Source organism: Triplophysa rosa, linkage group LG9 (assembly GCF_024868665.1).
Source record: "Triplophysa rosa linkage group LG9, Trosa_1v2, whole genome shotgun sequence".
In the NCBI taxonomy this organism is placed as follows: Eukaryota; Metazoa; Chordata; class Actinopteri; order Cypriniformes; family Nemacheilidae; genus Triplophysa; species Triplophysa rosa.
The window spans coordinates 6,161,098-6,188,908 of NC_079898.1; the positions used below are offsets into that span (position 1 = coordinate 6,161,098).

Genomic DNA, 27,811 nt, shown 5'->3' on the forward strand with positions numbered 1-27,811 from the left:
TAATGGATCCACTGAACCTTGAAAAACATTGCAGACCAATGCACAATGATATCTCAGTATACCAGCTTCCAATACCAATAACGGGAGATCTTCTGTACACTGACCCTGGATCGAGCCCCTTCTGGGACGGAAAGCCTTTCTGTGTGGAGTTTGCATGTTCTCCCAGTGTCAGTGTGGATTCTGTACACCTAGCAAATCATCCATACAAAACTGTTGCTTTCTTTTTTGTTTATTTAACAAGCAAACGAGTCATAAGTTAATTTGGCTGTATGGTCATCAAAAAGTTGGCCATCCTGTTGCTCACCCCTCCATACCTAAACAACTAACACACTGGAAATAAAGAAGACAGAGGTGAATGCCAATATGTGATAACAAATAACCAATAAAAACATTGACTTCGTTCCACTACACACAGATGGCCTTTATAAGTCTTAAGGATGTTATGAAAGTAGCTCACTAACAAAAAATGAATGCATTGGGGTTGACATATGAATATTGATATTCACTTACTTTTTAACATGTCAGTAAAAAAACTTGTCTATAGAGATGTGCTACAGTTAGGGCTGTCAAACGATTAATCACAATTAATCGCATCCAGAATAAAAGTCTGTATTTACATAATGTCTGTGTACCGTGCATATTAATTTAGTATTTATAAACACATACATGTACACAAACGTGTATATATTTAGAAAATGTTTAAATGTATTTATTTATATTTGCCAATAATTTAAATGATATGTAAATGTTTATTAATATTAATATTTTATTTTTTCTTAAATAAACGCGTCTGTTTTTATAAATACAAAATTAAAATGCACAGTACACAGACATACATTATGTAAACACAAACTTTTATTCTGGATGCGATTAATCGTGATTAATCGTTTGACAGCCCTAGCTACAGTATAAGTGTTTGTGAAAATGTTATTTGGAAAAAATATGCAATTAAACTTACACAATTTATATGTTGATGCTGAAAATGGCCATGCCATTGAACGTTTAAAAAGTCAATTTATACAATAGTTGATTTTTAAGTATCATTTAATCATTCTATATAGTTGTAGACTACTTATGCCCTCAAAATCGTCATACCAGACCAGGGTCTCGCGCTGGCTTTGCACGCGATTAAAGCTAACCTATTTTAGGTGTAATACATTTATTTTTGAATCATTAAAAATATTTATATCATCACACTTGCGTTGTATTATCCTGGCATAAAAACACTGCAAAGATCTGCTGTTTTATTAATTTAATTATTAATTCATGTTTTTAGTTTGCAGAAGAATTATTATTCTTATAATTATACTGTATACATAATTTTTTATAATAAAATAATAATTTTGATGATAACAATGTAAAATTATGAGGTGAGGTCAGTAAAACATGAAAGAGATGTTTCCTTATTTCCTTATCTATTAAGTCGTGAATGAACAGAAAAGAGATGCTGAGCATTTAATGAACATTGGGTTTGTCCATATTAGTGTAAAAATGCACCTACACAAAATGAACATTATAACTGATTCAAGACACTAATTTTTAATAGAAAAAGTTAGTGGTTCATTATGGTATTTTAATGGAGACATTAGACTTTAGTTTCTGTTGTTTTTTTCAGCAGGGATATATATTCTGCATTTGTATATAATTTTCTAAATATTTTGGACAATTAATATAATGGGAGTTCTGTTATAACCCTAACACAATGAAAACCAAAGTTTGCATGAATAAAAGTCCTGCTGTTGTGATACAGATTTGATACTGATGTCATAACCCTGTTAAAACAACAATTTAAACCATCACAGAAAATAGTTTCCATTAATTATTAAACTATTAGCTTTTCCATTAAACCATTACAAAATGACTTTTCGTAGTGTGTTTGGGCATTATTGCAATAGGATTTAACAGCGTTATATTGGTTCCCTGCAGAGCCAGACTGGGACACAAGTTCAGGCCGGACTCGCACTCTTAAGCCTGTGGCATACATTTTTTTACGTGTACAGCCGAACGCACAGCCTTGCAAAGTATACTGCTTTTGACCCATATGCGTACACAATGGCTTTTACGCAAGCGCATTACGACATATTGCAATATCTCTCCGGGCCTACAGGGGTGCAGGTTTTCTTCAACTACATTAAATCGATGCTCCCAGGACACGGTTGCCACCTGGTGGTTACTGCAAGAAATGGAATGTGCATGCGCAACCTGAGCGTACTTTCCGGCGCGTACTATTCTGACGACGAAGGGCATTTTCCTAACGGCATTTATGCGCCCCATTTGTAGGGGCGTTCCAAACAAAAGTGAACACCTGAATCCCTTCGCGAAGGGCCCTTTCAGAAGTCCATTAGCGAAGGGCACATGCCATGGTCATTTCAAGGAAGTGAGTTCCGTTTGTGATCAGTGATCTTGGATTACGAGTTCTCGCAACGCATTTTGAAGCAAATATGATGCGAGATTTTGAAGTTACCTACAAATGTAAGTACAATCATTTAGTTTGTAACACTATTTTCATCAGTGATACATATGATTTAACATAGTTAAAATATAGTAAAAATATAATTTAGTTTATAGGAAAGTATTTTTAGAAATAGCTACTTGTTTATAGGTTTCCTTTATCTTATATTCCCTTTATTAATACCAAACGGAGTGAAAAAACAAAGTGAAATGAGACATAACTACACAATATTTAACAAGAAGTATTAAAAACGTTGTTTATTTTCAACAAACGAGCGCTGGATTCAGAGTGCACGTGCGGCATTGTCAGGTTACATTTGGCCAGTCATTCCCTTTGTGAAGGGAGTTCCAAACGCATTCACGAGAGACAGTAATGCCCTACACCCTTCGAAGGGAGTAGGGCATAGGGATGCTCACTTCCGTTTGGAAAATGCCCGAAATTTGCGTCACGCACACTATATGCTGTCCCTCGAGTACGCGTAAAAAGGGAACTATACTCCGGGCTTTAAGAGTAATCCAACTATTGTTACCAGTTCATGGTATTTATTGGTAACAAATGTCAGTGTGTTTCTTTCGGCTCCTAATCCTGTGTTTTAAGGTGCATTGCTTTTAGACTACACTTCTATGAAATAGTGACAAGTAAAATTGTGAATAGAAAAGTTACTAGACAAGTGCAAAACAAAATTGATGCCAATCATACCTTTATACACACAGTAGCATTTCTTAATTTTCAATGTACTGATAATATACTGTAAATACATTTTGTAATGTACCAAACATTTTAATGTTGTAAAAGGAAATACATGTTCTGTCACGTGTTTTGACTATACTTTTAATTGAACATTGTACAATTATATTTTTAGGACAAATATATTCGCCTATCTGCGGACGGCCGACCACAGACACAGGTACCAAGCAGCGCCGCTGTTCGCAATGATTTCAATTCAACTGTCCTCAGGAGTTTGGTTTTGAGAAAGAACTTTACCTCTAACCTCTTATTTTGTGAACCCAATTTATGATAATGTTTAATTGTACCATATTCTGACATGTAAAACCCATAGTCAAAAACCACATCAAGGTCAGTTGAGGTCCATCAGTCAAGGTTTTAATTAATTAAAGATTCTGAGTGATAAATTACACAATCCTGCTTAACACAGATCTGAGTGAATAAAACAAACTAAAACCTAAGAATAAGAATAAATGAGTCGTATGCCATTTCAAGGGAGATATTCCAGTGTCAGTGAAACTGAAGTGGGCGGAGTCATTACCTACATGGCTTCAAATCATAAGATGAAAAGGTTCAACCTAACACGACCATAAAAATTACACTTAAATCACTGTCATGACCAAAGCTCAACATTAATCCCCAATTATCCCAACGAAGGGATATCACATAAAAAAAGATGACATATCTAGTACAAAATCAACAAATGACCGTTAGAACAATCATACATAATTCTGTCAAAACCAACTTCAAAGCCAGTTGTCTTTTTACATGGGAAATAATCAAAAGGCTTTTAATGACATAACGCGATGAACTGGCGCCACTGTGTGGTTGCCATGTCTAACTTCATGAAAGACTGAGCATAAAATGTATGAACAACCGTCGATCCGACCACAAATCTCAGTCCACGTTTTCAACTCATGGTGGTGAAACATACTGACTGCAGAACAGATTCAATAGAGCATCAACAGAAGGAGGGCTGAAAGAGCAAATACAGCAAAGAAAGAGACAAGTCAAAAGTAGAGTCCTAAAAGTCTGTTTCGTTTGAATCTCAGTCGCTGTCGAATTTTATGGAGTTGACCGAGGTGGAAATGGCGCCGCCTCTATAACTGCCGCGCTTCTTCTTGGTCTTCTCGTGCCGGAAAGATTTCCCCTTGGTGTGTCTAAGAATGTCATTGGCTTTCTGGCCCCAGTCTCCATTGGCTCCCATCTTCAAGTAACAAATGAAAATTAAATTAATTTTACACCGTGACAACCAGGGTTTCTCATGCATTATTTTAAGCAAAATTAATGAATATATCAGCACAGCAGTGTGACGAGATTCATATTAATATATGATAATATCTTACTTTTGCATCAAAAGAGTTGTTCGCTAGACGAGGGTCCACTTCAATCTCCTCGTCTCTTATTCTACGGAAAGGAGCACTGCTTGCCTTTAGACGGCACAGACAGAAAATGCATTTAAACAGAAGTGCATAACCGAACAGCACTGACATTGTTGAGCTTGCTATTATGTGGGATCAAGGGTTGACTGGCTTTAAAACTTTTGTGTGTATGTACAAAAGTATTTTTGAATCCAAACAAAGATATTTTGAAGCAAACAACATTGGCCCTCACTGACTTCTGTTGTATGAACACAAAACCACGGAGACATTTCTCAAAATACCTTCTTTTGCGTTCCACAGAAGAAAGTCATAAACAGGTTTTGATTGACATGAGAGTGAATACGTTTGATTTTTTTGGTGAACTAAAAACTAGGGATGTGCGAGACTAATCGACCAGTCGTTTAAACGGTAAGCTCCTACTAGTCGACATTGAGAACAACTGTCGATTACATGAAAAAAAATTACACAAAATGGTATCATTTAAATGACTTTCATTTTAATGTTTTGTTTAAAACCCTTTTAAATTACATACTAAAACAATGTTTGAAAAAATAATTTTTAATAGTCTTTAAAAGTGCATCAGGAACGAAATGTTTTAATTTTAGGTCAGATCTAGCATGTGTTTTCTTTGTGCCAATTGCAGCACGCTCAGAAATGACCACTTGAAAGACGAGTTGTGGGGGTGTTTTGAAGGAGGAAAACGGGTAGGTTAAGCAAATTATGTCATATCAAAGTAGCATAATAATAATTTCACTGGAGCCATGCGTAACCATACTGTATTGGGTTCTTATTGACGCGATGCGGAAAATGCGGACGGAATGCAGGCATAAAACAAAAAGCAGATCTAAAGCTACATACAGTTATGTTAACAATTACTTCATAATAAATTTCAATATTTTAATATTTAAAACGCATGAAAGACGGATTGACGTTATTTGATGGCAGTATGAGCTGTAAATACGGTGAACGCATCTTAAGCACACTCAATAAAACTGAGATGAGAATATCTCTGCTTCTAGATTCACAGAACTTTGACATGGATTTGATTTGAATGTTTATCACAAAAAAAGCGCTTGAATAAACATGATCGCTTTGCACTGTTATCCGTGTGTCCGTGCAGAGTTTGTGCAGACTCCTCAGATTAGGGCTGAACGATTAATCGAAATCGAATCGCAATCGCGATGTGAGACGTTGCGATTTGCTAATCGCAAGAGGCTGCGATGTGGAAGCGATGTGAAAAATAGGAAACGCGTCTGTTCCAAGCCCGCTTTGAGTGGCATTCTTGCTAACCAACTGAGTGAGCACACCTCCGTTATGCCTAATCAGCACTGCCCCAGCCAACTGCGTAAACGTCCGTCATTAAAAAAACAAACATACAGAAGGCAGGAGAGAGAGTGTGTGTGTGTGTTATTATGGCATCTGCAGAGTCAGATCGATCATATTAGGCAAATAAATACTAAAGAACCGTCCAATTCAGAAGACCGCACACACAGCCTGTGTCATACTCGCGCGACTCTTCCCCGCGTTGTGCGTCTCGCGGACGAGCCGTTTAAACTTGACGCGCACACACTGCCTGTCATACTCGCTCGTCTCTGCCCCGCGTTGCGCGTCTCGCGGACGAGCCGTTTAAACTTGACGCGCATACACTGCCTGTCATACTCGCGCGTCTCTGCCCCGCGTTGCGCGTCTCGCGGACGAGCCGTTTAAACTTGACGCGCATACACAGCCTGTTTCGTAATGACGTTTATAGTACTTGAGTCCGGCTCGGGCATCTGGCAATATGGACGAGGCTTGACGCACGCGCGCACCCTGTGCACCCTAAACTCACGCCTAGCTCCGCGTTTCAAACAAATGTAAATTCTATCTAACTGTTTTGCTAATATCACTTGGATGAAATTAAACATTCAGCACATTTTTTACTTGTTTTAAAAAATCCCACATACTTAAACAATAATAAATCAGCCTATGTAAACTATGAACTATTTTAATAATTCACTAACACAATAGAAAATGTTATGGATTTAAGGGTTACAATGGGAGTTGTATTTGTTTTAATAGAAACTATACACTGGTATTTGGATTCTATTGGTGTGATGTAATCTGGAAGTTGGGAACCAATTGAACAACAGTAAGCCCTATTTGAATAATGCCCAAAGCACACTACAAAAATTAATTTTGTAATGGTTTTAATGTAAACAATTAAATGTTTTTATTTTTGTTGTTTTCTTTCAGGGTAACTATACCCATACTGTGCTCCACACAACAATATTGAATTGAAGCTTGAATTAGAAAAGTTAAAATCGCAAATCAAATCGCAATCGCAATGTCTGTCAAAAATATCGCAATTAGATATTTTCCCCAAATCGCACAGCCCTACCTCAGATGGAGCTATTGTTCACAAACATTGAGCCGACTTTCATCCGAGCATAACAACGGCATTTCCTCAACAAAAATATGTAAAATAATATTAACATCATAATCGCATGCAGACTCAAGTGTTTAGCCTATGTATGTTCTATAAATTAGCTAATATGGGCCGTATGCTTTTACATTCGCTCTGCGCGAGTCCGCAAGATCAAATGCGTTCTGTAGCTTGTTCTGTACTTTTTGTCCATTGCTTGCTCTTCGCTTTTTTGTTTACACACATTGCTTTGCTTTATAAATAATAAAAACATGATATAATGTAGGCTATCTTGTTTGTTGATATGCTATAGGCCTACCCTAATTATTACTTGTAGACTACTTCAAAATTGCGACAATTAAAAAAGCAATATTTTTTTCATTCAACATCATTTAAATAAACAAATAACGAAACATTAGTTTTTTACAAAATCTTTTAATTAATTGTTGTTAGATATTTTAAGTTTCATGATTTCAGTGTAATAGACACACTTTTACTCAAATTAAATTTTATTTGATGACTAAATTTTTATTGAACTTTTAGAGTAAAAAAACAGACTTAAAGGAGAAAATAAAATAGATTTTGTATAGGCTACATATTTGAAGCCAAGCAAAGCAAACAAATGCTCATCATGTCACTTCTTCCAGCCGCTAAAACCATCCAGTCAGTGTTGGCGCATCAGCAAATGCAGAAATATTACTGATCATAACATAAGGAAAGTGGAACACATATGCCTGTTTTAGCTACATTAAATATTGGATATGAACGATTTGATTAACAGCCTACAGCCTGTATTTCATAGGCCCTACGCAAAGTTTTTGGACCGCCTTCTGGGCCATTCTTAGTTTCAGACTAATCGACAAAACTTTAGTTATGTCAAATTAGTCGTAGCGCACATCCCTACTAAAAACATACTGTGATTTATATTCACTGCTGCTGTTTGGTTTATGAATCAATAAGAATCAGAAAAGTTGATCGATGTAAACGGTTGAGTCTGTGAATATCTAAGCCTTGCATCTGGTTTGGATGTGTTTGAATATGCACTTTACATTTTGCATATACATATAAGGGCCAGAATCAACACAGTGTTCCCACTTTATAAATTAATGTAATATGAAAGTCATTGATAATTTAATCAAGAATGCATAACAAGTAAAAGCATTAAAATCTGATCATTCCAATAATTTTCCGTGACTGTGGGAACTCTGGGTTCATAATGCACAGCCCCTTTACCTTCTGTTTGACTTTAGGAAAGGTCTGAGGTGTGGAAGTTGTAATTTTCTCATTCTTGGGTGTCTTCTGTTCCTCTTTGTTGCTCTTTTTGCCTGTAATGAAATGAGAGGGAGAGAATTCAGAGCTTTGCACTTCTTCATACACTGAAACAGCAGCACGAGACGTTTCAGAGCAGCATGACTGACTCCTAATTGTGTTTTTATACAATGAGTAAATGAAAAACCACTGTACTGCAACCAAAAACCCCCAACGGCCTTAAAACAGAGCTGAGGGCTTAACACTTTACAAGAGCATAAATAAACATGAAACTATTTCACACCAACTTGGCAGCATCTATTATATATTCACAGTGTCCTTTTACTTCATGTCACCATCCTAACCAGGTGCAACACAAAACAACGTAAGAGTTTTTACAGCAGTGTTGGGGAGTAACTAACTGAAGTAACAATGCTACTAATGGTTTCTTCTTCAGCAATGTGACATTAACAAGAAAAGTCATTTCTTTCCACTAGCTGGAGCACAACAAAATTCAGTACTTTGGTAAAACTGTTATATTCCTCAACCTTACAGCAGAATAAATCATTTAATTATGAACAGTAATTTGTTTAAGGTGCAGCAAGTGATTTCTGATGATGAGCATATACATCCCTATTGTGTGTTCTGGTGTTGGTTCAATCCCATTCAATAGTTTTTTGCCTTTACACAGACAGAACTGTGCGCAAACATAAAAGTTTGGGATTTCAGTTTTATTTAACTATTACATAAATATGAACTAATCATTTTTTTTTTACTTTCTATGTCGTCACACAACGTTAATTTATTTAAATGGAAATGTAAAAAAGCTGATCAAAATTTGCATTTTAAAATGCTCAATGTAAAAACGCTTGGTGATAGTTCACCCAAAATGAAAATTCTGTCATCATTTACTCCCCCTCTTGTCATTTCAAACCTGTACGACTTTCTACAGCAGAACACAAAAGAAGATATTTTGAAGAATGTTGTTAACTGGCCCTATTCACTTGCACTGGTTTTGTGCCATACAATAGAAGTGAATGGGGGGCCAGTGCAGTTCGGTAACCAACTTTCTTCAAAATACCTTCTTCTGTGTTCTGCGGAAGAAAGAAATTCATAGAGGTTTGAAATAACAAGAGGGTGATTAAATGATGACAGAATTTTCATTTTTGGGTGAACTATCACTTTAACGTTAATTTTTGCTTGTTGCATTTGTTCTTGGCTCATAAAACCACCTGCTCATAATATACTTTATAAATATACTTTATTTATAAGGTGCGCAGTGAATTTCATCTTTTAATATCACTGTCTTGATGCATTAAGCATTTCCTTATAATTGTGTTTTATGGCCAAACTTGTGTTCTATGGATTCCTATTCTGGGCTCATAAGATAACTTTTTCATAGTATGCCTTATTTAAAATTATAAAACGGTCAGTTCTAGTCCTTGATTCTGATTGGCTGAGCGGAGTTCTAAGCCATTATAAAATACCTCAATATATAACGGCTGACCGCACCACATAGCCTAAATATCATTTTATTTACTTTATTTTATGAAACCTTGCTAAGCATATGGAATAACCGTTTTATAAAAGCAATAAGCCCCACGAAGCAGTGGGTTACAGTGCATTTTATAACAGCTACGGGGTTTTAGGCGCCCTTAGCTGTTATAAAATGCACTGTAACCCACTGCTTCTTGGGGCTTATTGCTTTAATATCACTCTTGATGCCCTAAACTTATTCTCTTTTAGATAGAATGCATCTTTTGTTTCGCCACTTTCATTTTTGCAATTTTACGTGTCTAATACATGCATGAGCAACTTTAAACACACCAAAGACACAGAAAAACACGTATTCGCGCCATATCACCCCTTTAACATTGATTTAGTTCTAAATGTTGCATTTTGTTCGAACATTCCTTTTCAAATGTGATTGATTGACTAATCACTATTTTTGTTACCATTTAAGATAATCTTTAAAAAATCTTTTGTTTCTGGTAGCATTTACTTGTAAGATTTAGGCCAATATTTCATTTGATTTATAATATGATATTACCTTGTGTGGCAGGAGTTTTGGCTGCCTCCTCTTCCTCAGATGAAGATTCCTCAGATGAGCTGCTCTCTGCTTTGTCTTTAACAGCCTGTGCTTTCTTAGCAGCCTGTGCTTTCTTAGCAGCCTGTGCTTTCTTAGCGGGTGGAGTTTTTGTAGCGGGCGGAGTTTTCACTGGCGGTGTTTTAGACACCTGCTCATCTTCATCAGAGCTACTGTCACTTGAAGATGAAGACTCTGCAGGCTTTTTGGCTGGGGTCTTCGCTGCAGAGGTGGGGGTTTTAGTTGCAGCCTTTCCGTTGACAACTGCAGGTTTGGCAGGAGTTTTTTTGGCCTCCGTTTCAGAATCTGAGCTATCAGACGATTCAGAGCTACTACTCTCAGCCTTCTTTGCGCTAGCTGGAGTTGAGACGGACTTGACTACAGGCGCTGCTGCTTTGGGAGTTGCAGGTTTCTTGACCTCCTCTTCATCTGAACTGTCTGAATCGCTGCTGCTGGACTTCGCCGCTGGCTTTTTGGCCGGAGCAGGTGGTTTGGCTGCAGGAGTAGAGCTCTTTAGAGGAGCGCCTGCCGGTTTAGTCATCTTAGAGGCTGGAGTTTTATCCTCAGAGTCAGAGCTGTCACTTTCAGAACTGCTCTCAGCTGGTTTAGCTGGGGCGGCCTTAGCTGGGGTGGTCGCAGCTTTCTTTGGAGGTTCATCATCTTCATCTGAGGAGCTGTCAGAGTCGGAACTGCTCTCAGCTGGTTTAGCTGCAGGTTTCACAGCAGGTGACTTAGCAGTCATGGTCTTTGCAGGGGCAGTTTTAGTAGAAACAGCCTTGGCTGGAGTTGTTTTTTTGGCTGGCTCCTCATCCTCAGAGCTGGATGAAGACTCTTTCGCAGCAGGCGTGACTTTAGCTGGGGTTTTCTTGGCTGGCGCAGGTTTAACCGGTACAACTTTAGCAGCCGGTTTCTTCGTCTCCTCTTCAGAGTCGTCAGAGCTGGAAGATGAAGAGTCAGCTGCAGCTGGGGTGACTTTAGCAGCCATGGCTTTAGCATTTGCAGGTGTGGATTTAGCAGGTGTGGGTTTTGCAGGTGTGGGTTTTGCAGGTGTGGGTTTTGCAGGTGTGGATTTTGCAGGTGTGGATTTTGCAGGTGTGGATTTTGCAGGTGTAGCTTTGACAGCTGGTTTTGCCGCTTCGTCTTCCGAGCTTGAATCTGAACTTGAGGAGTCGTCTTTCTGAGCGGGGGCGACTTTAGTGGGCACTTTCTTGGCTGGAGCTGCCTTAGCCGGGGCGGGTTTGGCCGCTGGCTTCTTTGCATCTTCCTCTGAGCTTGAATCTGACAAACAGAAACTCATTAGCATTTCTAGTCACAGATAAAACAAACAAACAAAAAAAACACACAACTGGTAATAATCAGGCTGTACCAGAGCTTTCTGAACTGGATGAATCCTTCTTTGCAGCAGGTTTGGGAGTCACAGTCTTAACTGGGGTGGCTTTAACTGAAGTAGCGGCTGTCAGTGTTTTCGGAGGTGGAACAGCACTGAATTGTCCTGAAACACAAAGTCACTTTAATTTTACACCGATTTCTTTTTTAGAACTTATCTCATAAAACAGATGAATTTGACCAGGGAAAGAATGCAGTATTACCAGGCTTGGGTTTCTTGGTAGGCGGAGCCTCCTCCTCATCGGAAGATGACTCCTCACTGCTGGACTCTGCAGCAGCCGCAGGTTTGGCTGGAGGGGTCTTCGCTGGGACAGGTGCTTTTACTGCTTTCTGTGATGCAGAGAGGAATACAACACTTATATCAACAGCTATTTTTTTCAATAAAAAATGAACTACAGATAAGACAAGACCAAATACCTTAGCTGAAGCATCGTCCTCAGAATCACTAGAGCTGTCCTCACTGCTGCTGCTCTCCGGCTTCTTCTGAGCCACAGATGCTGGAGTGGACACTGGCTTAGAGGTCCCAGCCACAGGTTTGGCTCCTGAGTACCACACATCAATGCTTTGAGTTACATAACCACCCAACAATCCACACAAATGCACACTGATGTCCCAGCTCACCTTTTGCAGGAGTCTTGGCAGGTTCCTCGTCTGAATCGGATTCTTCGCTGCTAGAGCTGGCGTCTTTCTTCCTGGCTGCCACTGCAGGCTGAACGGCAGGTTTCTATGTGACAAATTAACAGGTGAAGGGAAGCAGAAACCCAGTGATGTCGCACATGCTCATGTACACGTCATCACCTTTGCTGGAGTTTTAGCCTGAGCTTCATCCTCTGAATCACTGGAGTCCTCAGAGCTGCTGCTCTCTGCTTTCGCAGCTGCTGCGGTCGCAGGCTTCTTTGCAGCAGGAGCCTTTACTGTAATGTAGAAAAAGAAGAGAGTCAATGTTGCTGACTGTATGTAGTTACAACATACAATGCTGAATCCTTAGCCCTTACTTTTATCATGTCAAACCTATACTAAACTAAGAACAGTTTCCATGCTGCATGTGCTTAATATTTGAGAATTATTGATTCAGAGCATCAGATCGGTTACGTTTCATGCCATATTTTTGTGAGAAACAAAATCATAAAAATTCCTTTTATTTACCTTGCACAACTTTCTTGGCAGGTGCAGCCTTTTCCTCCTCACTGCTGGAGTCTTCGCTGCTTGAACTCTCAGCATCTTTCTTTGCTTTCTTGGCTGACGGACCGTTGGCCGCTGCTGGGCCATTAGTGACCGCTTTGCGTTTTTTAGTTTCAGGGGACCTTACGCAAAAATACAAAATAAAGGCCAGCGATGAAATTAAAAACAACAAAAGCAAGCCACGTGAACAAAATAACACAGGGTTTAAAAGCTTGTACATACTTCACCCAAAAATTGAAGATGTCCAGGAGACGGTCCTCATTCTGATCCTGAGGTTTCTAATCAGAAGAAAGTGCATCAGACGTAAGCCAACGTTATAATTTTATTAAAATTGTTAAAGTGGTCCAGTGACTCGTTGATCAGAACATTACACGTCACTTAGGAAACTAAATATTACTGCTTTTTACGAAATTTTTGTGGGTTAAGACAGACTTCAATCAGTAACGTTACATTATTACCGATTAATGTTAACTATGAAGATTCAATCAAGACCGAAGCTGTTAAAGTATTTGTAATTGCATTTTAACTTAAACATTTATTTAGGCCATTTGCCTTGTTTGTAGTGATAAAACAAATAAAAACGGTGATAACCCACGACCTGTTGCAAAGGTCCATAACAGAAAAACCTCAATGGCTATTCATATAATATGACATCACTCAAACGTAAACCTAAATAGATACACAAAAAAATAGATGTACTTAAAAATACACAATAACGAACAACCGGCATGACTTAAACGTCTCTAAGCACCGTAAGTTCAGCAATGAAGTGAACACGTGTTTCACACAAACTGCGTGTCATTTCCCACGCGTGTGCAGAACGTGTGCGCCGATCGGCACACTACTACACGCGCGCGCGAATCTATATAAACTGCTGGAGCGCTCACCACTTTAGTCTGCTTTAAAAACTCTTTCGCAGCTCTGGCGAACTTGTTTTCCACGAGAAACGAGTAAACATGCTGGTAAAGATCGCTAGGCACCGAACTCTCCTGCGCCATCTTCACTGCTCTCGTGTTGAAGAACAACGCGATTGGCTATTTCAGCGTCACGAGGCGCTGAAGGTAATGGCGCACAGTAAATGCGTCATTATGTGTTTACCAAAGACATTTTACCATAGTCAAATATTAAATCGACCTGTGGCATAAATTGCTTTTCTAAAATCAATTTAAAAAAATTGTAATTGTGTTGATTTGCTTCTGTACATATTCTACATTGAACAAAAAAGGTTACGGAACGAGATCAGCTTTAAAAGGTTTATTATTAAATAGGAAATGGTTCTTTATTTTTTTATTTAAGAACATAAACAGGCAACGTAGTTTTTAAATCACGTGTTTGCCTTGAAAAAGAAAGGTCGAAATGTCATAACCCGTATCCATGTGTAATACTCCAATACTGTAGGTGGCGCACAATAGCCACTTATATGTGTTACGATCTGTAGGGCAAGAGGACGCATGCTGCTCAGATCTGTCGTCTCATAGGAGTTTGTTCTTAATATTAATTTATGTAAACTCGCTCTATAGTTATAGAAAGATGCCGCGGTATGAGCTGTGTTTGATCCTGAAGGCGATGCAGAGGCCGGAGATTGCGGCTGTCCTGCGGCGCACGGTGGAGACTCTGTTCGAGCGGGGCGCGATCGTGAGAGGTCTGGAGAACCTCGGTGAACGGAGGCTGCCCTACAAGATCTCCAAACATGACTGTCGACACTCACAGGGTGGATACTTCTCCATTGACTTTCACTCTTCGCCCAATATCATTAGCGGCCTGTTAGAGTACCTTGAACGGGACATTGACGTTTTGCGGCCGACAGTTCTTAAGAAAGACATTGAGATTTCCAAAACACAGTGCTGTGGCTCATCTCCAGAGAAAACCAAGCAAGCCTCATTGCATTAACTGTGAGTCTTTATGGTTTCATTATTATTTTTAACATGCGGCATCTGTATTTACTTGACAAACAGAAAAAGGAACAAGGTGTACTGATTAAAATTAAGTCAAAATGTTTGGACACTGTTTGGTTGTCAGATGTTAGTGGCACATGTCCATTTAATTTCTGTGAATTATACCTGTGAGAAAAAATGTATATTTGAAAATCATTTGTAAATATAATGTCTTGTATGTTATTAAAAGACATATTTATATTTCATTTGTCATAAAAGCCTGTCAAAATGATTTGCTGCATCCAGGTTACCGTGTGTTATTAGTTTTGAGAGACTAGGCTTGTTCGAGCTCATGCGGCGCTTTGCAGACCGATCCAAGTACATCTCGCTGCGACCTGCGGTGGACGTCCAACCCATCCCACATCCAAGTGTGATGTCATAAGCCACGCCCATGTCCATACGTCACAACAACTGTCCCGCCCCAGAAACCCGGTTAAACGTACGCATGTGCAAAAATCATAGGTAGTTTAGATGGTTAGTGTTTCAGGTAACACAAACAATAATGTCTATTATCGCCACCTACTGTGTTGGCGTCTTACTGCTTCAATGTTAATGAGAATGTGACGTATTTTGACATGGGCGTGGCTTATGACATCACACTTGGATGTGGGACGGGTTGGACAGCCACTCGACCGATCGGCGAGATTAGCCGCTTGCAGTAGAGGGAGGAGTTGAAAAAGGAGCAGTCAAGTCGGACACGTGCTGCGTTCGCACCGTGTTTCCTTTTCAAAGTGCGATTGAAGTGGATTAGAGTAGTGGGTTTGTCCAATAAACAAACGTTTAAATTAAAAAGTAGCAACCATAAACTCTTCATATTGCAAATGTTATGTGCTGCTTAACACTGTGTGCCTAAAAATCATGGTAAATTATAAGCATATATTATTAAATTACCAACGGAGTCTGTATTCATTTCATTTTTATTTTATTAAACAACACAAAATAACATGTTTATTATATTTGTACGAACAGAGATTTAGCTGTTTTAAAAACATGCATTAATAAGTATTAGTTGAACTGAAGGCGTTATAATAAACCCGAAACGCACGTGATCGTTGTCTAGCCCAATCATGAAAAACTATGTCGTTATCGCAGCCGCTCCTGAGATGCTGCGCCGGCTGAGCAAGACGGCTGTTCTCGAAATGCTGTCGCGGTACTTTGATGCTGTTATAGCAACCTATAACTGTTAAAATTGTGTGTACTGTCATATAACAATGTTTTTTTTTCCTGTCCAGGACATGGAAGATTTTGTCATCTGATGGATTATGACACCACTTCTGCAACCAAACTAATAAATATCGGCATCATGTTTATACTTGGAAAAAGTGTATTTACTTGATATATATGTGATGTGTTATTTATGACAGAACAATTACTTTAGAAATTCAGAATACTTAAATGCTATGATATTTTTTTTTTCTCACACTCAGGCCTCACAAACTTTTTAACAGAGCAAGTTGGTCCAAAATAACTTGTATGTCGTCGCTGTCCTTTTTGTTGTAAATCATTATAATTAGTCACCCTTTATATTTGTCAAAAATCTAAATATTAAAAAGTATGTCAACTTTGTATACCGTGTTTTTTCCCATTTCCTTTAAAAACTGTGAATTTGGATATACAAGGATTAAGACAGTGACGATGTATAGCTAATACAATGTGATTGTTTTAAAGGGACTTTAAACAGCTAGAGGAAGCACTGTTCAATATGCAGGGCTTGGAAAAAGAACAATCCAATCTATTTCTTTTGGAGTCGATAAAATAAACTAATTAGAGATGTAAAACACATCAGTTTTCACATTCACGGGTTGATTAAATCAAGTTAAATCAATGCAAAGCTGTAAAAAAAAAAGCTGCTACTAACTATACAAGGTCCATATTTTCTTTGTTTCTTACAACAGTTCTTTGTTTTAAAGCCCTATTTATAGGTATCTAAGCTTGTTTCTTCTGTAGATTTTGGTAGGCCTTGATTAATGTTGTCAGCACCATTTTTTTATTGACTGGGGTTTGTTTTTAAGAAGTCTCTAATAAAGATGTTAGACTTAGACATATTACAAGCATTCAAATGCTGGATGTTTTGCTCTAGACATAATGTAATAGACTCATTAACATTTCATTTGTGTTTGATGAGGCAATTGTACAGTATAGCAACATGTACACATGTAATGCATGCAATCATCTTCATGTTCAGACAGGCTGATTTCTAAATAATGTTTAAGCAGTGTAGCTGTTAAAAAATATGACACATGCATACAAAAACACTGCAAGACAAAACAAGCATTTATACGATTGGACTTTTGACTCAGAATCCTATAACTGCTGTGAGATATAGCCCACGTGACAACTAGCCCCTGACTGCACTAAGTAATAAACCAAACAACTAGAGGAGAATACCAAAGCAAAAATGTATATTAAAGAAGCAATAAAAACATTGTAAACACGTAGTAAACAAAGAAATATGGCGCGTTGGGCTTATGCTGCGCACACCAATCGGCTATGACATCCAAATAACGCGGGACCGGTTCGAAAGTTATACTCTAGCATGGATCTCGCGCTATTGTGATGTCATACATCGATTGGTTTGCGCAACGCCGGATTAAGTCAAACGTCCCAGTCACGTGTGTCTTCAGCAGTCAGCTGACAGTGAGATCAGCATAAAGCCTCATCACACGACATCACTGCGGCATAAAAACCTTCATTTGACACAGGCAACACCTAACAAGAGTAAAGAGAAGCCTTTTCATCTACACACGATGCTTCTCACGCTGCTTTTTATTTCCACAGGTAATATATACCTCTCTTTTGCTGTCTTTCATATGATTTTGCGTGATGTTTTGTCACATAAGTGTTCAGTAGCTGTAGTTAATGGCGCAGGCCCTGTTTGGTAAACATGTCATGTAGGTTAACCTCCGAGAGCGTGCTTAAAATAAAATTGTTGCTAAAATTACGCATTTTTCAATTCTTTATACTACAATTTACAGTAGGTTTTTATAGTAATGCAACTACCCGTGTTAAAATGAACGGGGTCCCTTCTAGGTTAATTTCCAAATTTGTCGTACCGCTAGCAAACTAGCTAACTTAGGTGTCATCTAAAAAGAGTACCAACATTTAATTGAGCGTGTGTCTTATTCAAATTATGCCTATTGCGTTTTCGCAGTTGTTTTTTTACCAGTCACTTGATCCCGTTAAAGTCTGTTTTGACCAGACGTCCTCAATCATTTCCTTGTCATGACGCATCATGTTAACATTTATGAAATCTCGTTTGATCAAATAAAATTCAATGGTCTATAGATTTTTCATTAATCTTACCTGTTTACACTAAAAGAGTTGTCTAAATCCTGACAGTGTAAATGAAACCTGTTTTTCAGGGTTGCCCCGGTACAAATATACCCAGACTTTTTTTGAGACGTCATACCCCAAACTGTATTTTTATTTTTTCGGGTATTTAAATTTCTGTTCTCTTCAAAAAAAGCTCACTTCCGCGTTTTTTTGTGTCAGGTCCACTTGTCATTAGACTGTAGCTGCTTTGGAGCTTTCACATCTTCTTTGTTCATCAAAATGCAGAATTTCTTCAAGAATCTACAAGATGAAGATGATTTCTCGTTTCTATTTATGATTTCTGCATTTTGCAATCACAACTTCTCTTTTAATAGAGCTGTTGTGTGTTTGCAGTATGCTCATGTTAAAGTCCCAGTAAAATAGAAAATGACAATTCTTATTTTTCATGAAATATTGCAGCATTTATAGTAAATAGTTTATCAATGTGGGTCATTTTCTTTTTAAAATTCATGTACCCTGATAATCTGCAGTTAAAATCCGTTTCCAAACGATCTCCAAATCCAGCTCACTCACTCTCACAAGTGAAAGTGACGTTGTCTGCGCATGCTCCTTCTCCTGCTCTCCTTGTTGCCAGTGGGCGTGCCGCGTGCTTTTCTGGGAGGATTGTCCAATAAGGGACTAAGAAAAATTAAGAAACAGTTTTATGTTCGAAAAAAACTTTCCGAAATCTGTACGATCGCTGGGGGAGTGTATCGAGCACAGAAATACTACGTAATACACCCAACTCGTTTTTTGACAAGTTGACCATGTTAAGCATGAGAAGACTGCACGTTTAACATTGTAAAGAAGTCAGAATGCTTGACACCGTTGCACCACCCCTTTAAGGAAAAGGTCTTCTGACTAAAGAATGAAAAAAAAAGCAAATCTTACAATTAGTGAATGGACTTAAACAGCATCCATAACCTTTACGTAAATGTTTTGTATGAATTATAGCATCATGTGCCACTGATGTGTTTTACTTGTTTGACATCCATTAATACTAGTTAATAGCCAATTTTTGTGCTCTGCAGATTATGTAGTCTCATCGAGAAAAAGATGTTTATGGTGTGTTGAGCAAAATAGTCTCATAACATCAATGCACAGGTCATGCAGAACTGTAAATGACCCACTTTTACTGCTAGTTCTTTGGCCATTGGTTTTTTGGTTGAGGCTCATGACCCTTTTAGCTTGCACTTTTGGTTTTACTTTTTTATTGTTTCAGTGGCAACAACATAAAGAAGTGTTAAAGTTCCAGTAGACCTCTGCAAAGAATCAACTCTTCGAGTAGTTTATATTTAAATGAATATACAATCAAATATTAATGTAAATTAATATTAACAGAAATGAAATAAAAAATAAATTGTTATAACCAACAACGTACCTGGAGTTAACTTCGTGTGTGTCTGATTAAACGGTCTATAAGGAACAAGTTTACTCTGTTTGTTATACCTGAACCAACTATAAATAATTTCTGAAATGGCTTTGATTTTTGTTGTCAACTAGGAGACTGACTGATTTGGTTTCTTACACAATTGACTTCTGGATTATAAGAGGTTGACTCATCATTGATGGGGTGAAAAAAAATTTTATACCCAAAGTTCATAATTCATCACATTATAATGCAGTGTTAGTGCCCTTGACTCAATTGACCTTCATTTTCTGGGTTTTGTGTTGGCTTGGCTTTTGTGATGCTTATTTGGTGGAAACTGTGACTGAAGTCATACACAACACAAAAATCTGGGGTCCAAAGCATATTATGACACTGCTTGTGATTTGGATTGAAATGGCAGTTTTTCTGCCATCTCAACATAATGTTAGGAGAACTAAATGTTTAAAGAAGGTAATTGAATGTCATTTTGGTATCAATTGTCTGTTAAAATTGGTACTTTCCAGTTTGCACAAGTTCTGGGCTATTTTTTAATATCCGTATAGGTTTTGTAACTTGATATTCTAAAATGTCTCGCTGTTTGTTCCCTTTTGTGGTTGTAGCACTGGCAGATAAAAGACTGTGGCTTAAACCTCTCATAGACTCAATAACAGCTCAGGGTTTGAAAACGGGTTGTGAAGTATTTAGTTGTTCATGTTTTTGCAGCTAGATCAAGTTTTCCTTTAGATTAGTTGCGTTTCAACATTGCGTTGACTCTGTTCTTGAAGCAATTAATTGTGGAACAGCCCTAGTTCAAAGGTTTGTGTTTACATGATATGTGTATGTGCATATTCAATTTGTTTATGAGCACATACACATGTATATATTTAAGAAAATACTCTTTTATACTACATTTACCTCAGATTGTTTCAAACCTGTATAAATTTCTTTGTTTTGCTAAACACAAAGGAAGCTATTTGGTGGAATGTCAGTAACCAAGCAGATCTCGCCCTCCATTTACTGCCATAGTATTTGCGTTCCTTACTATGGCAGTAAATCCGGTGGCTAGATCTGCTCTTCCAAATATCTTCCTTTGTGTTTAGCAAAATAATACATTTATACAGGTTTGGAACAACCTGAGAGTGAGCAAATGATGACAGAATTTTCATTTTTGGGTGAACTATCACTTTAATTCAATCCATATAGTAATTTTAGAATAACATGCTGAAACATATTAATATAATAAACATAACAAAATTACGGAACATATTATGAACATGGTCGATCTTTTTGATCTTTCTAGCTGTGGCAACTCCCTTGCTGGGTACAGAGCAGTGTGCCCGTGGCCCCCCCTACTGGTGCCAGAGTGTCAAGACTGCTTCTGTATGTGGTGCGGTCCAACACTGCCAACAGAATGTGTGGAACAAGCCTCAGATGGTGAGTGGACTTCATTCTCAAATGTGCTTTGGTCTTCCAGTGAATAATTCATGAGCACTAAGTGTACAATACCTCCTTGTAGAAATCTGTGCCATGTGACCTGTGCAAAGAGGTGTTGACTGTGGTGGAGCAGCTGCTGAAAGATAACAGCACCGAAGTATGTTCACATGGTGATGCCGACGGTTTAAGGTTTTTTTTTTTTTGCAGTCTAAACTGTTGTGTTAAATCTAGGGTGAAGTCCTTGGCTACATGGAGAAGGCCTGTCAGCTGATCCCTGATGAGGGCTTGTCTGATCAGTGCAAGGAGATTGTGGACACCTACTTCCCCGTTATCATGGGCATCATCCAAGGAGAGCTGGTGAGCTCAACGTTCTTCTCTTCCTCTTTAACAGTTTTGTTGAAGTTAGTTTCTGTTGGAAAGCAGTACTGAAAGTGTACTTCAGCTCTCCCACAAGTTGCTCACGAAGGTTTAGTTAATTGTGAACCTCATAGTGAAGCTAATATGTGTAGTGGACAGAGCAAGTGTCTTACAAAGCAACCCTTGTCAAAGCTCATTTTGGAGTCTTTTTAAAGAGGATTATGACTTCGGTCTGTGGTTGTGGCCGAAGATCTTGCGTGCGTGTCATGCTTTACAAACACTGCTTTGTTCGACTCTCACAGGACAACCCTGGTGTGGTGTGTGGTGCTCTGGGTCTGTGCGTCTCCCAGCAGGAAGCTCTGGCTAAAGCTCAGCTCATGTCCAATGAGATTCCTGAAATGGACCTGACCCAGCGTGTTGACCCTTTCCTGCTCAATATCCCTCAGCTTCTCTACCCCCAAGAGAAAGCCAAGGAGCCCCCAACACCGGTGAGGAGTCATAGCGTGAAGAGCGTGTTTGTTTTTCAGATGGCTCAATTGTAGTCCAGCTGTTTTGATCAACTTTTGTTCGTCTTCATTCTGCAGAAGAATGCTGATGTGTGCCAGGACTGTGTTACATTCATCACTGACATTCAGACTCAGGCCAGATCCAACTCCTCATTTGTCAACACTCTACTTGCACAGGTTGAGACCCAGTGTGATCTACTGGGACCCGGCATGTCTGATTTGGTAAAAACATTGGCAAAACACTCTCACTTGGATACCTTGAGCTCTTCCACTGTATTTGGTGGTGATTCCTTTTTACATGTTTGACTTATTTTCGGTTTCAACAGTGCAAGCAGTACATCAGCCAGTACGGCCCACTGGTCATTCAGCAGCTCATGTCTATGGTAAGTGATTTGTGGCTTACTACTGTTTTTATTTGTGAACCCTTTCGTTTTCTGAATGAGTCCCTGACTTGTCCTTCTTAATACGCCAAAGCAAATGGTTTTAATGTGTAGACCTTGTTGCAGTTTTTGCAGTCAGGTGAACAAAGCTTCCGTTGGTGGTGCTTCTGTTAAGCCACTCTGCCTGTCTGCCAGCTTAATCCACTTCTCTAATCACTTGTTTTCTGTTTTTATTCCCACCCTCATTTCCTATCTCTCTGTTTTTGTTTCCTCTGGTCTACAGGAACAGGTGGGTCTCTTTGAACTGCTTGTTTCGTTTTATCTTAATCTGTCCGTCGTTTGACTGATCATCTGTTCTGTCTACTAATCCGAATGCTGTTTAAATAAACCTAACTCTTAGGGCGGTTTCACACCCGGGTTCGATTAACGTCAGAGTTCGGTTTGTTTGGATGATGTCAACACTGCGCACCCGCGAACTGTACTTGAGTTTGCTTAAAAAGGGAGGTGTGGGTGCGGTTCATGTGAACACCAGTACGGTTCGCTGCTGATTTGAATGCAATCGTACCAAATCGCTGAACTGAACCGCTATTAATGACGTATTATTTGGTAAAATGTGTGCTTGTGTATGTTACACTCACTTTTCTGACGAGTGTGACTGACGTGCTCCAAGCGGGGCGCTGTAGAGTCGTAAGACAGACGAAAGTGCCGTTATGAAATGAAGCTTTGTAAACAAACTAAGGAACTAGGGTTCGGACCAGGCAATCAAGCTAAATGTGAAACCACCCTTAGATGTAGTGTTCGTTTGGTTTGTTGGTGTATTACAAGATTAATCATTCATAGTGCTCACATCCCAAATGTAGGGTTTGGAATCTAGGAGAACATTGTAACTATTTAAAAACAACAGAAATGTACTGGAGCCAGATGTTTGACATTTGGGTTTGTTCAAGGTTCTTGAACATTAGATCATGCATGTGGCCAGTGTATTGCATGTGTCAGACTGGCAGGGTGGTTAGAGACTCTGAGCTTGAGTTGAGATTTATTATTGATAAATGGTTAGTCAGAAGTGTGACGCAATGGATACTGCATGGCATCGTGGAAGATGTTTCACAAAAGTGCCAATCGGTGCATGTCTGATGAATATAGCTTGCTTTACCTCTGGAAGAGAAGTTGAGGAAATGTGAAATGCTGACCTTGTGTCTGTGTCTTGTAATTCCATTGCAGCAACCCAAGGACATCTGTTCTCGTTCTGGTTTCTGCTCCTCGGGACTCAAGTCTGCACTCATGGAGATGCTCATCCCTGCCAAATCCATCCCTGCTAAAACGTTCCCTGCAACCAAGCTTGAGAAGCCTGCTGTAGGCAAGCCAGCTAAGGTACAGTTTATTTTTTCCATTCCTTTTTTACAAGGACTCTGCATCTGACATTTGAATTAAAATAAATGGAGCAGGTATTTGAACGTACGTTTTCTTGAAGTATGTGGTTTTGCTTGTTGGCGTCAACAGGATATGAGGCGCGTGCGTGATTCTCCTCAGTGTGCCATCTGCGAGTTTGTGATGAATGAGCTTGAGAGTATGGTTCAGGATCATACATCTGAGGTACGAGGCCACCTGTGACATCATTCTCTTATTTGCCAGACTACCAGAACAAATGTACTGAAGACTTGAGCTCATCCTCATTTTTTCGTTATCAGCAAGAAATCGTGCAGGCTGTGGAGAAGGTGTGCGACATCTTGCCCTCCACCCTCACCGCTCAGTGCAAGGACCTGATTGAGGCCTATGGACAGGCCATCATTGAACTGCTCGTGCAGGAGGCTGACCCCAAAACCATCTGCACTTTTCTCAGCCTCTGCAAGGCGGCCAGCCGCACTTTTATCTGTACGTGTCAACAATACATGCCTGCTTTTTTATCGCAGTATTCTTGAGATTCTAGTTAAGGATTGAATGAGTCGTTTTGCCTTTGCTATTGCAGCTGTAATGGACAAGACCAGGTATGAGGCGGGTGGTTTCTGTGACGTGTGTAAGATGGCCGTGCGTTACGTGGATGGCATCCTCGAGCAGAACGCCACTCAGGCTCAGATCGAAGAGGCCGTGAGGAAGGTCTGCGACTTCCTGCCTGACACTGTCAAAGACGAGGTGCCCATTTAGAAAAACTTCCCTTTGCATATTACACGTCTGCATATTACACGTCTTGCTTGCCACATGAGTAAAATGGAGAATATTGATGCAAGTTTTTTTTTTTTTTTTCTCATGCCAGGTTTGAACTTGTGAGCTAACAAACATGAGCTAGCAATAGCATAGTAGTATTATAGAAGTACTGATCTGGTAAATGGAAAATGACCAAACGGAACTATATAATCCGACAGTGTGTGACTGACATGTGTGCTCTCTCTGCAGTGTGATCAGCTCATTGAGCAGTATGAACCTCTGATGGTACAGCTGCTGCTCCAGACACTGGATCCTGACTTTGTCTGCATGGTGAGAGGACTCTCTCATGCTCTTTAACATAGTATCGTACATTTTAGAGCTCTGTCTGACTTATGCGTGTGTGTGTTGTGGTGTATAGAAGCTGGGCGCGTGTCCCGAGGCAGTGAAAAGACTGCTGGGATTGGAGCAGTGCAGCTGGGGACCAGCATACTGGTGTAAGAATGTGGAGACCGCTTCACGCTGTAATGTGAGTGTTCATATTGTATCATATCATCCCTACAGTGCTAGTCAAATCATGATTAAATGCATTTCCAATCAAATGTTTGGTTTAAAAGCATCCTGCTTTGTGTGTTGTAGGCATTGGAGCACTGCAGGCGCCACGTATGGAGTTAAAGGATGGCGGAACGTTCCAGAACTATCTTGGGAAATGAAAGGAGAATTACTGTAGCTCTGCTTTCCTGTTGTCAAATCAATACTTGTTTTTCGATTTTAATTTTGACAGATTTAAATGCCATCATAGCTGATTTAAAAACCTGTTGTCAGGGACTGCAAAGCTTTTATTGAGAAAAATATTTGGGGGAGGCAGGGGTTTAAAGGAGTGTGAGTAACAGGTGAGGCTATATGTGAAATAATTGCACTGAAACTGGCATTTGTGCTTTCTAAAGGGGATGTTTTTTTGTTTTAAAATGTTGTTAGTTGTAAGATGTTACTTCAAATATGCACAGAGAGTCTTGGAGATAAAGTGGAGTGACGTAGTTGGTGCCTTTATGATGAGAAGGGTCTGAGGAATGAGACTGAAATGTGTCTGACATCCCTGCCTCCTGAGCTAATGTAAACCGAGAACACGCGTGCACCTGTGAGGCCACTGACTTTTTAATGGATAACATTTTTGATCCTAATGGTAATTGATTCTCTTTAACTTGTCATTGTTGTGCCTGATATTAATGAGCTTATGGGCAAAGTCTGACTTATCTCTTCTGCCCTTCATACTGATTGAAAGATCATCGCTCACTAAATGTTTTAAATAATGGTCCAGTTTTATTTTGTGCTTCACATTGAACATTGTCTTCTGTTTTAAACAACTGAAATTAAACTAACCTAAATCCATTTCTTTGTGGTTTTGTTTTTATATACCACCTTTAAGTCTTAATGCTAATGCTAAAACTTGACTTGCTGGGGCCCAGGTCAGGGAGCAGACAGTATGGTTTAACCAACTGTCTGCTTGCCATCTCACGTCGCAGAATACACAAAATGTACAACATGTAGTAATCCGTTCTCCCAAACATCACAAAATAGAGACCGTGTCTGTCCCCCGGATTAGCAAACATAAAATAATGCGTAAACCTCTTGAAAGTAATTTAATAAACGTTAAACAAACTAAACATGAACAAAATACAGATAATCAACTGTTACGACTCGGATTGCTAAATATTAGATCTCTCTCTAATAAAGCACTTTTTGTTAACTATATGATAACAGATCATAAAATAGACATGCTCTGTTTGACAGAAACATGGCTAAAACCAGATGATTATATTGCTTTAAATGAATCTGTCCCCCAAGATTATTATTATAAACACGAGCCTCGTCTAAAAGGCAGAGGGGGAGGTGTCGCAGCACTTTACAATAACTCTCTTAGCATTTCCCAGAAGTCGAACTCTAAATATAATTCTTTTGAAGTCATGGTTCTTCATGTTTCAACACCTAATACTAAAGATAAAACACTTTTTAAATTGATTCTAGCTATTGTATATAGGCCTCCAGGGCACCACACAGATTTTATTAAAGAATTTGGTGGGTTCTTATCAGAACTAGTACTGGCCGCAGATAGACTCCTTGTCGTTGGTGACTTTAACATCCACGTAGATAACGTTACAGATGCCTTAGGAATGGCTTTCAAAGACACTCTTAACTCCATGGGCATTAGTCAACATGTGTCAGGACCCACTCACCTTCGTAATCATACTTTAGATTTAATACTGTCTTACGGTATAAATGTGGACGACGTTAAAATCCTTCAGCAGAGTGAAGACATTTCGGATCATTATCTGGTATTATGTTTGCTTCACTGGCCTACGGCTGCAAATAAAACTCATTGTTACAAATATGGTAGAACAATAACTTCAACTACCAAAGATGCGTTTCTCGATAATCTGCCCGAATTGTCTCAAATCATGAGAAATAACGTTGAAGATCTTGACATTACCACTGAAAATTTTAATTCCACCTTCTCGGTAACGCTAGACAAAGTTGCTCCACTACGTTTAAAGAAGATTAAAAATGGCAGCCCCACACCGTGGTATAATGAACACACTCAGGCTCTAAAGAAAGCGGCCCGAAAAATGGAGCGCAACTTTAAGAAAACTAAATTAGAGGTATTTCGTACAGCATGGAAGGATAGTATTCGAAAATACAGGAAAGCCCTAAAAACTTCTAGATCCGCCTACTTTTCATCACTAATAGAAGAAAACCAGCACAACCCTAGGTTTTTATTTAACACGGTGGCTAAATTAACAAAAAATAAATCGTCAGTGACTTCTGATCCTGTATATCAGCATAGCAGTGATGAATTTATGAACTACTTCACATATAAAATCCAAGATATTAGAGAAAAAATTATAACAATGCAATCAGAAGTGAAACCCGCTGAACAAACTAACTACAGCGCCCTTAAGGAGAAAATGCAATTATTTTATACCGTAGATCAAGATGAGCTGTCTAAAATTATTAGATCATCTAAATCAACAACATGCATACTAGACCCTATACCTACAAATCTACTGAAAGAGATGCTCCCAGAAATTATAGATCCTCTTCTTGGTATTATTAACTCATCTCTGACATTAGGACATGTGCCTAAAGCATATAAGGTGGCTGTTATAAGGCCCCTTGTCAAAAAACCCCAACTCGACCCTAGAGAACTAAGGAACTACAGGCCTATATCGAATCTACCTTTCATATCTAAAGTTCTGGAAAAAGTAGTTTCAACTCAATTATGCTCCTTCCTCCAAAGGAATGACATCAATGAAGAATTCCAGTCTGGATTTAGAGCATGTCACAGTACAGAGACTGCTTTGATCAGAGTTACAAATGATCTGCTATTGGCGTCTGACCGAGGTTGTATCTCGTTATTGGTGCTGCTAGACCTTAGTGCTGCATTCGATACCATTGACCACAGCACACTCCTACATAGACTCGAAAATTATGTCGGCATTAAGGGAATAGCTTTGAAATG

The 27,811-nt window shown here is 39.0% G+C and overlaps 3 protein-coding genes across 5 annotated transcripts; 2 read left to right on the forward strand and 1 right to left on the reverse strand.

Moving 5' to 3' along the window:
• Positions 1–3,178: 3,178 nt before the first annotated feature.
• nolc1 (nucleolar and coiled-body phosphoprotein 1) lies at positions 3,179–13,872 on the reverse strand. Of its 2 annotated transcripts, none has more exons than XM_057342086.1 (12): positions 13,751–13,872; positions 13,086–13,141; positions 12,828–12,985; positions 12,480–12,595; positions 12,303–12,405; positions 12,099–12,223; positions 11,885–12,011; positions 11,662–11,787; positions 10,260–11,573; positions 8,195–8,286; positions 4,525–4,608; positions 3,179–4,385 (listed from the first exon to the last, which is right to left on the reverse strand). In XM_057342086.1, exons 1-12 carry the CDS (start codon positions 13,859–13,861, stop codon positions 4,227–4,229), a joined length of 2,571 nt encoding a protein of 856 aa, XP_057198069.1. In that variant the 5' UTR covers positions 13,862–13,872; the 3' UTR covers positions 3,179–4,226. The 2 variants fall into 2 exon arrangements, with proteins under 2 accessions (XP_057198069.1, XP_057198070.1); XM_057342087.1 differs by having other exon boundaries at positions 4,271–4,385; positions 4,525–4,585.
• A 521-nt stretch (positions 13,873–14,393) lies between these two features.
• On the forward strand, positions 14,394–14,753 carry mrps6 (mitochondrial ribosomal protein S6). The gene has a single exon (XM_057342216.1). The coding sequence runs from the start codon at positions 14,394–14,396 to the stop codon at positions 14,751–14,753; it is 360 nt and encodes a 119-aa protein (XP_057198199.1).
• A 2,639-nt stretch (positions 14,754–17,392) lies between these two features.
• psap (prosaposin) lies at positions 17,393–25,683 on the forward strand. 2 transcript variants are annotated; one of them, XM_057342123.1, is made up of 14 exons: positions 17,393–17,575; positions 20,779–20,912; positions 20,995–21,069; positions 21,144–21,269; positions 21,572–21,757; positions 21,854–21,997; positions 22,102–22,158; positions 23,377–23,526; positions 23,656–23,748; positions 23,844–24,027; positions 24,122–24,285; positions 24,547–24,627; positions 24,716–24,823; positions 24,934–25,683. In XM_057342123.1, exons 1-14 carry the CDS (start codon positions 17,545–17,547, stop codon positions 24,967–24,969), a joined length of 1,569 nt encoding a protein of 522 aa, XP_057198106.1. In that variant the 5' UTR covers positions 17,393–17,544; the 3' UTR covers positions 24,970–25,683. The 2 variants fall into 2 exon arrangements, with proteins under 2 accessions (XP_057198106.1, XP_057198105.1); XM_057342122.1 differs by lacking the exon at positions 20,995–21,069 and having other exon boundaries at positions 17,425–17,575.
• The last annotated feature ends 2,128 nt before the right edge of the window (positions 25,684–27,811 follow it).

Coding starts and splice junctions, on each gene's coding strand:
- nolc1 (XM_057342086.1), bottom strand. CDS start 13,861: ATGGCGCAGGAGAGTTCGGTGCCTAGCGATCTTTACCAGCATGTTTAC. Junction 12,406..12,479: donor AGGCTAAAACTCCAGCAAAG/GTGATGACGTGT, acceptor TTTGTCACATAG/AAACCTGCCGTTCAGCCTGC. Junction 8,287..10,259: donor CAAAACTCCTGCCACACAAG/GTAATATCATAT, acceptor ATTTCATTACAG/GCAAAAAGAGCAACAAAGAG.
- mrps6 (XM_057342216.1), top strand. CDS start 14,394: ATGCCGCGGTATGAGCTGTGTTTGATCCTGAAGGCGATGCAGAGGCCG.
- psap (XM_057342123.1), top strand. CDS start 17,545: ATGCTTCTCACGCTGCTTTTTATTTCCACAG. Junction 21,758..21,853: donor CCAAGGAGCCCCCAACACCG/GTGAGGAGTCAT, acceptor TTCATTCTGCAG/AAGAATGCTGATGTGTGCCA. Junction 24,628..24,715: donor ATCCTGACTTTGTCTGCATG/GTGAGAGGACTC, acceptor TGTGGTGTATAG/AAGCTGGGCGCGTGTCCCGA.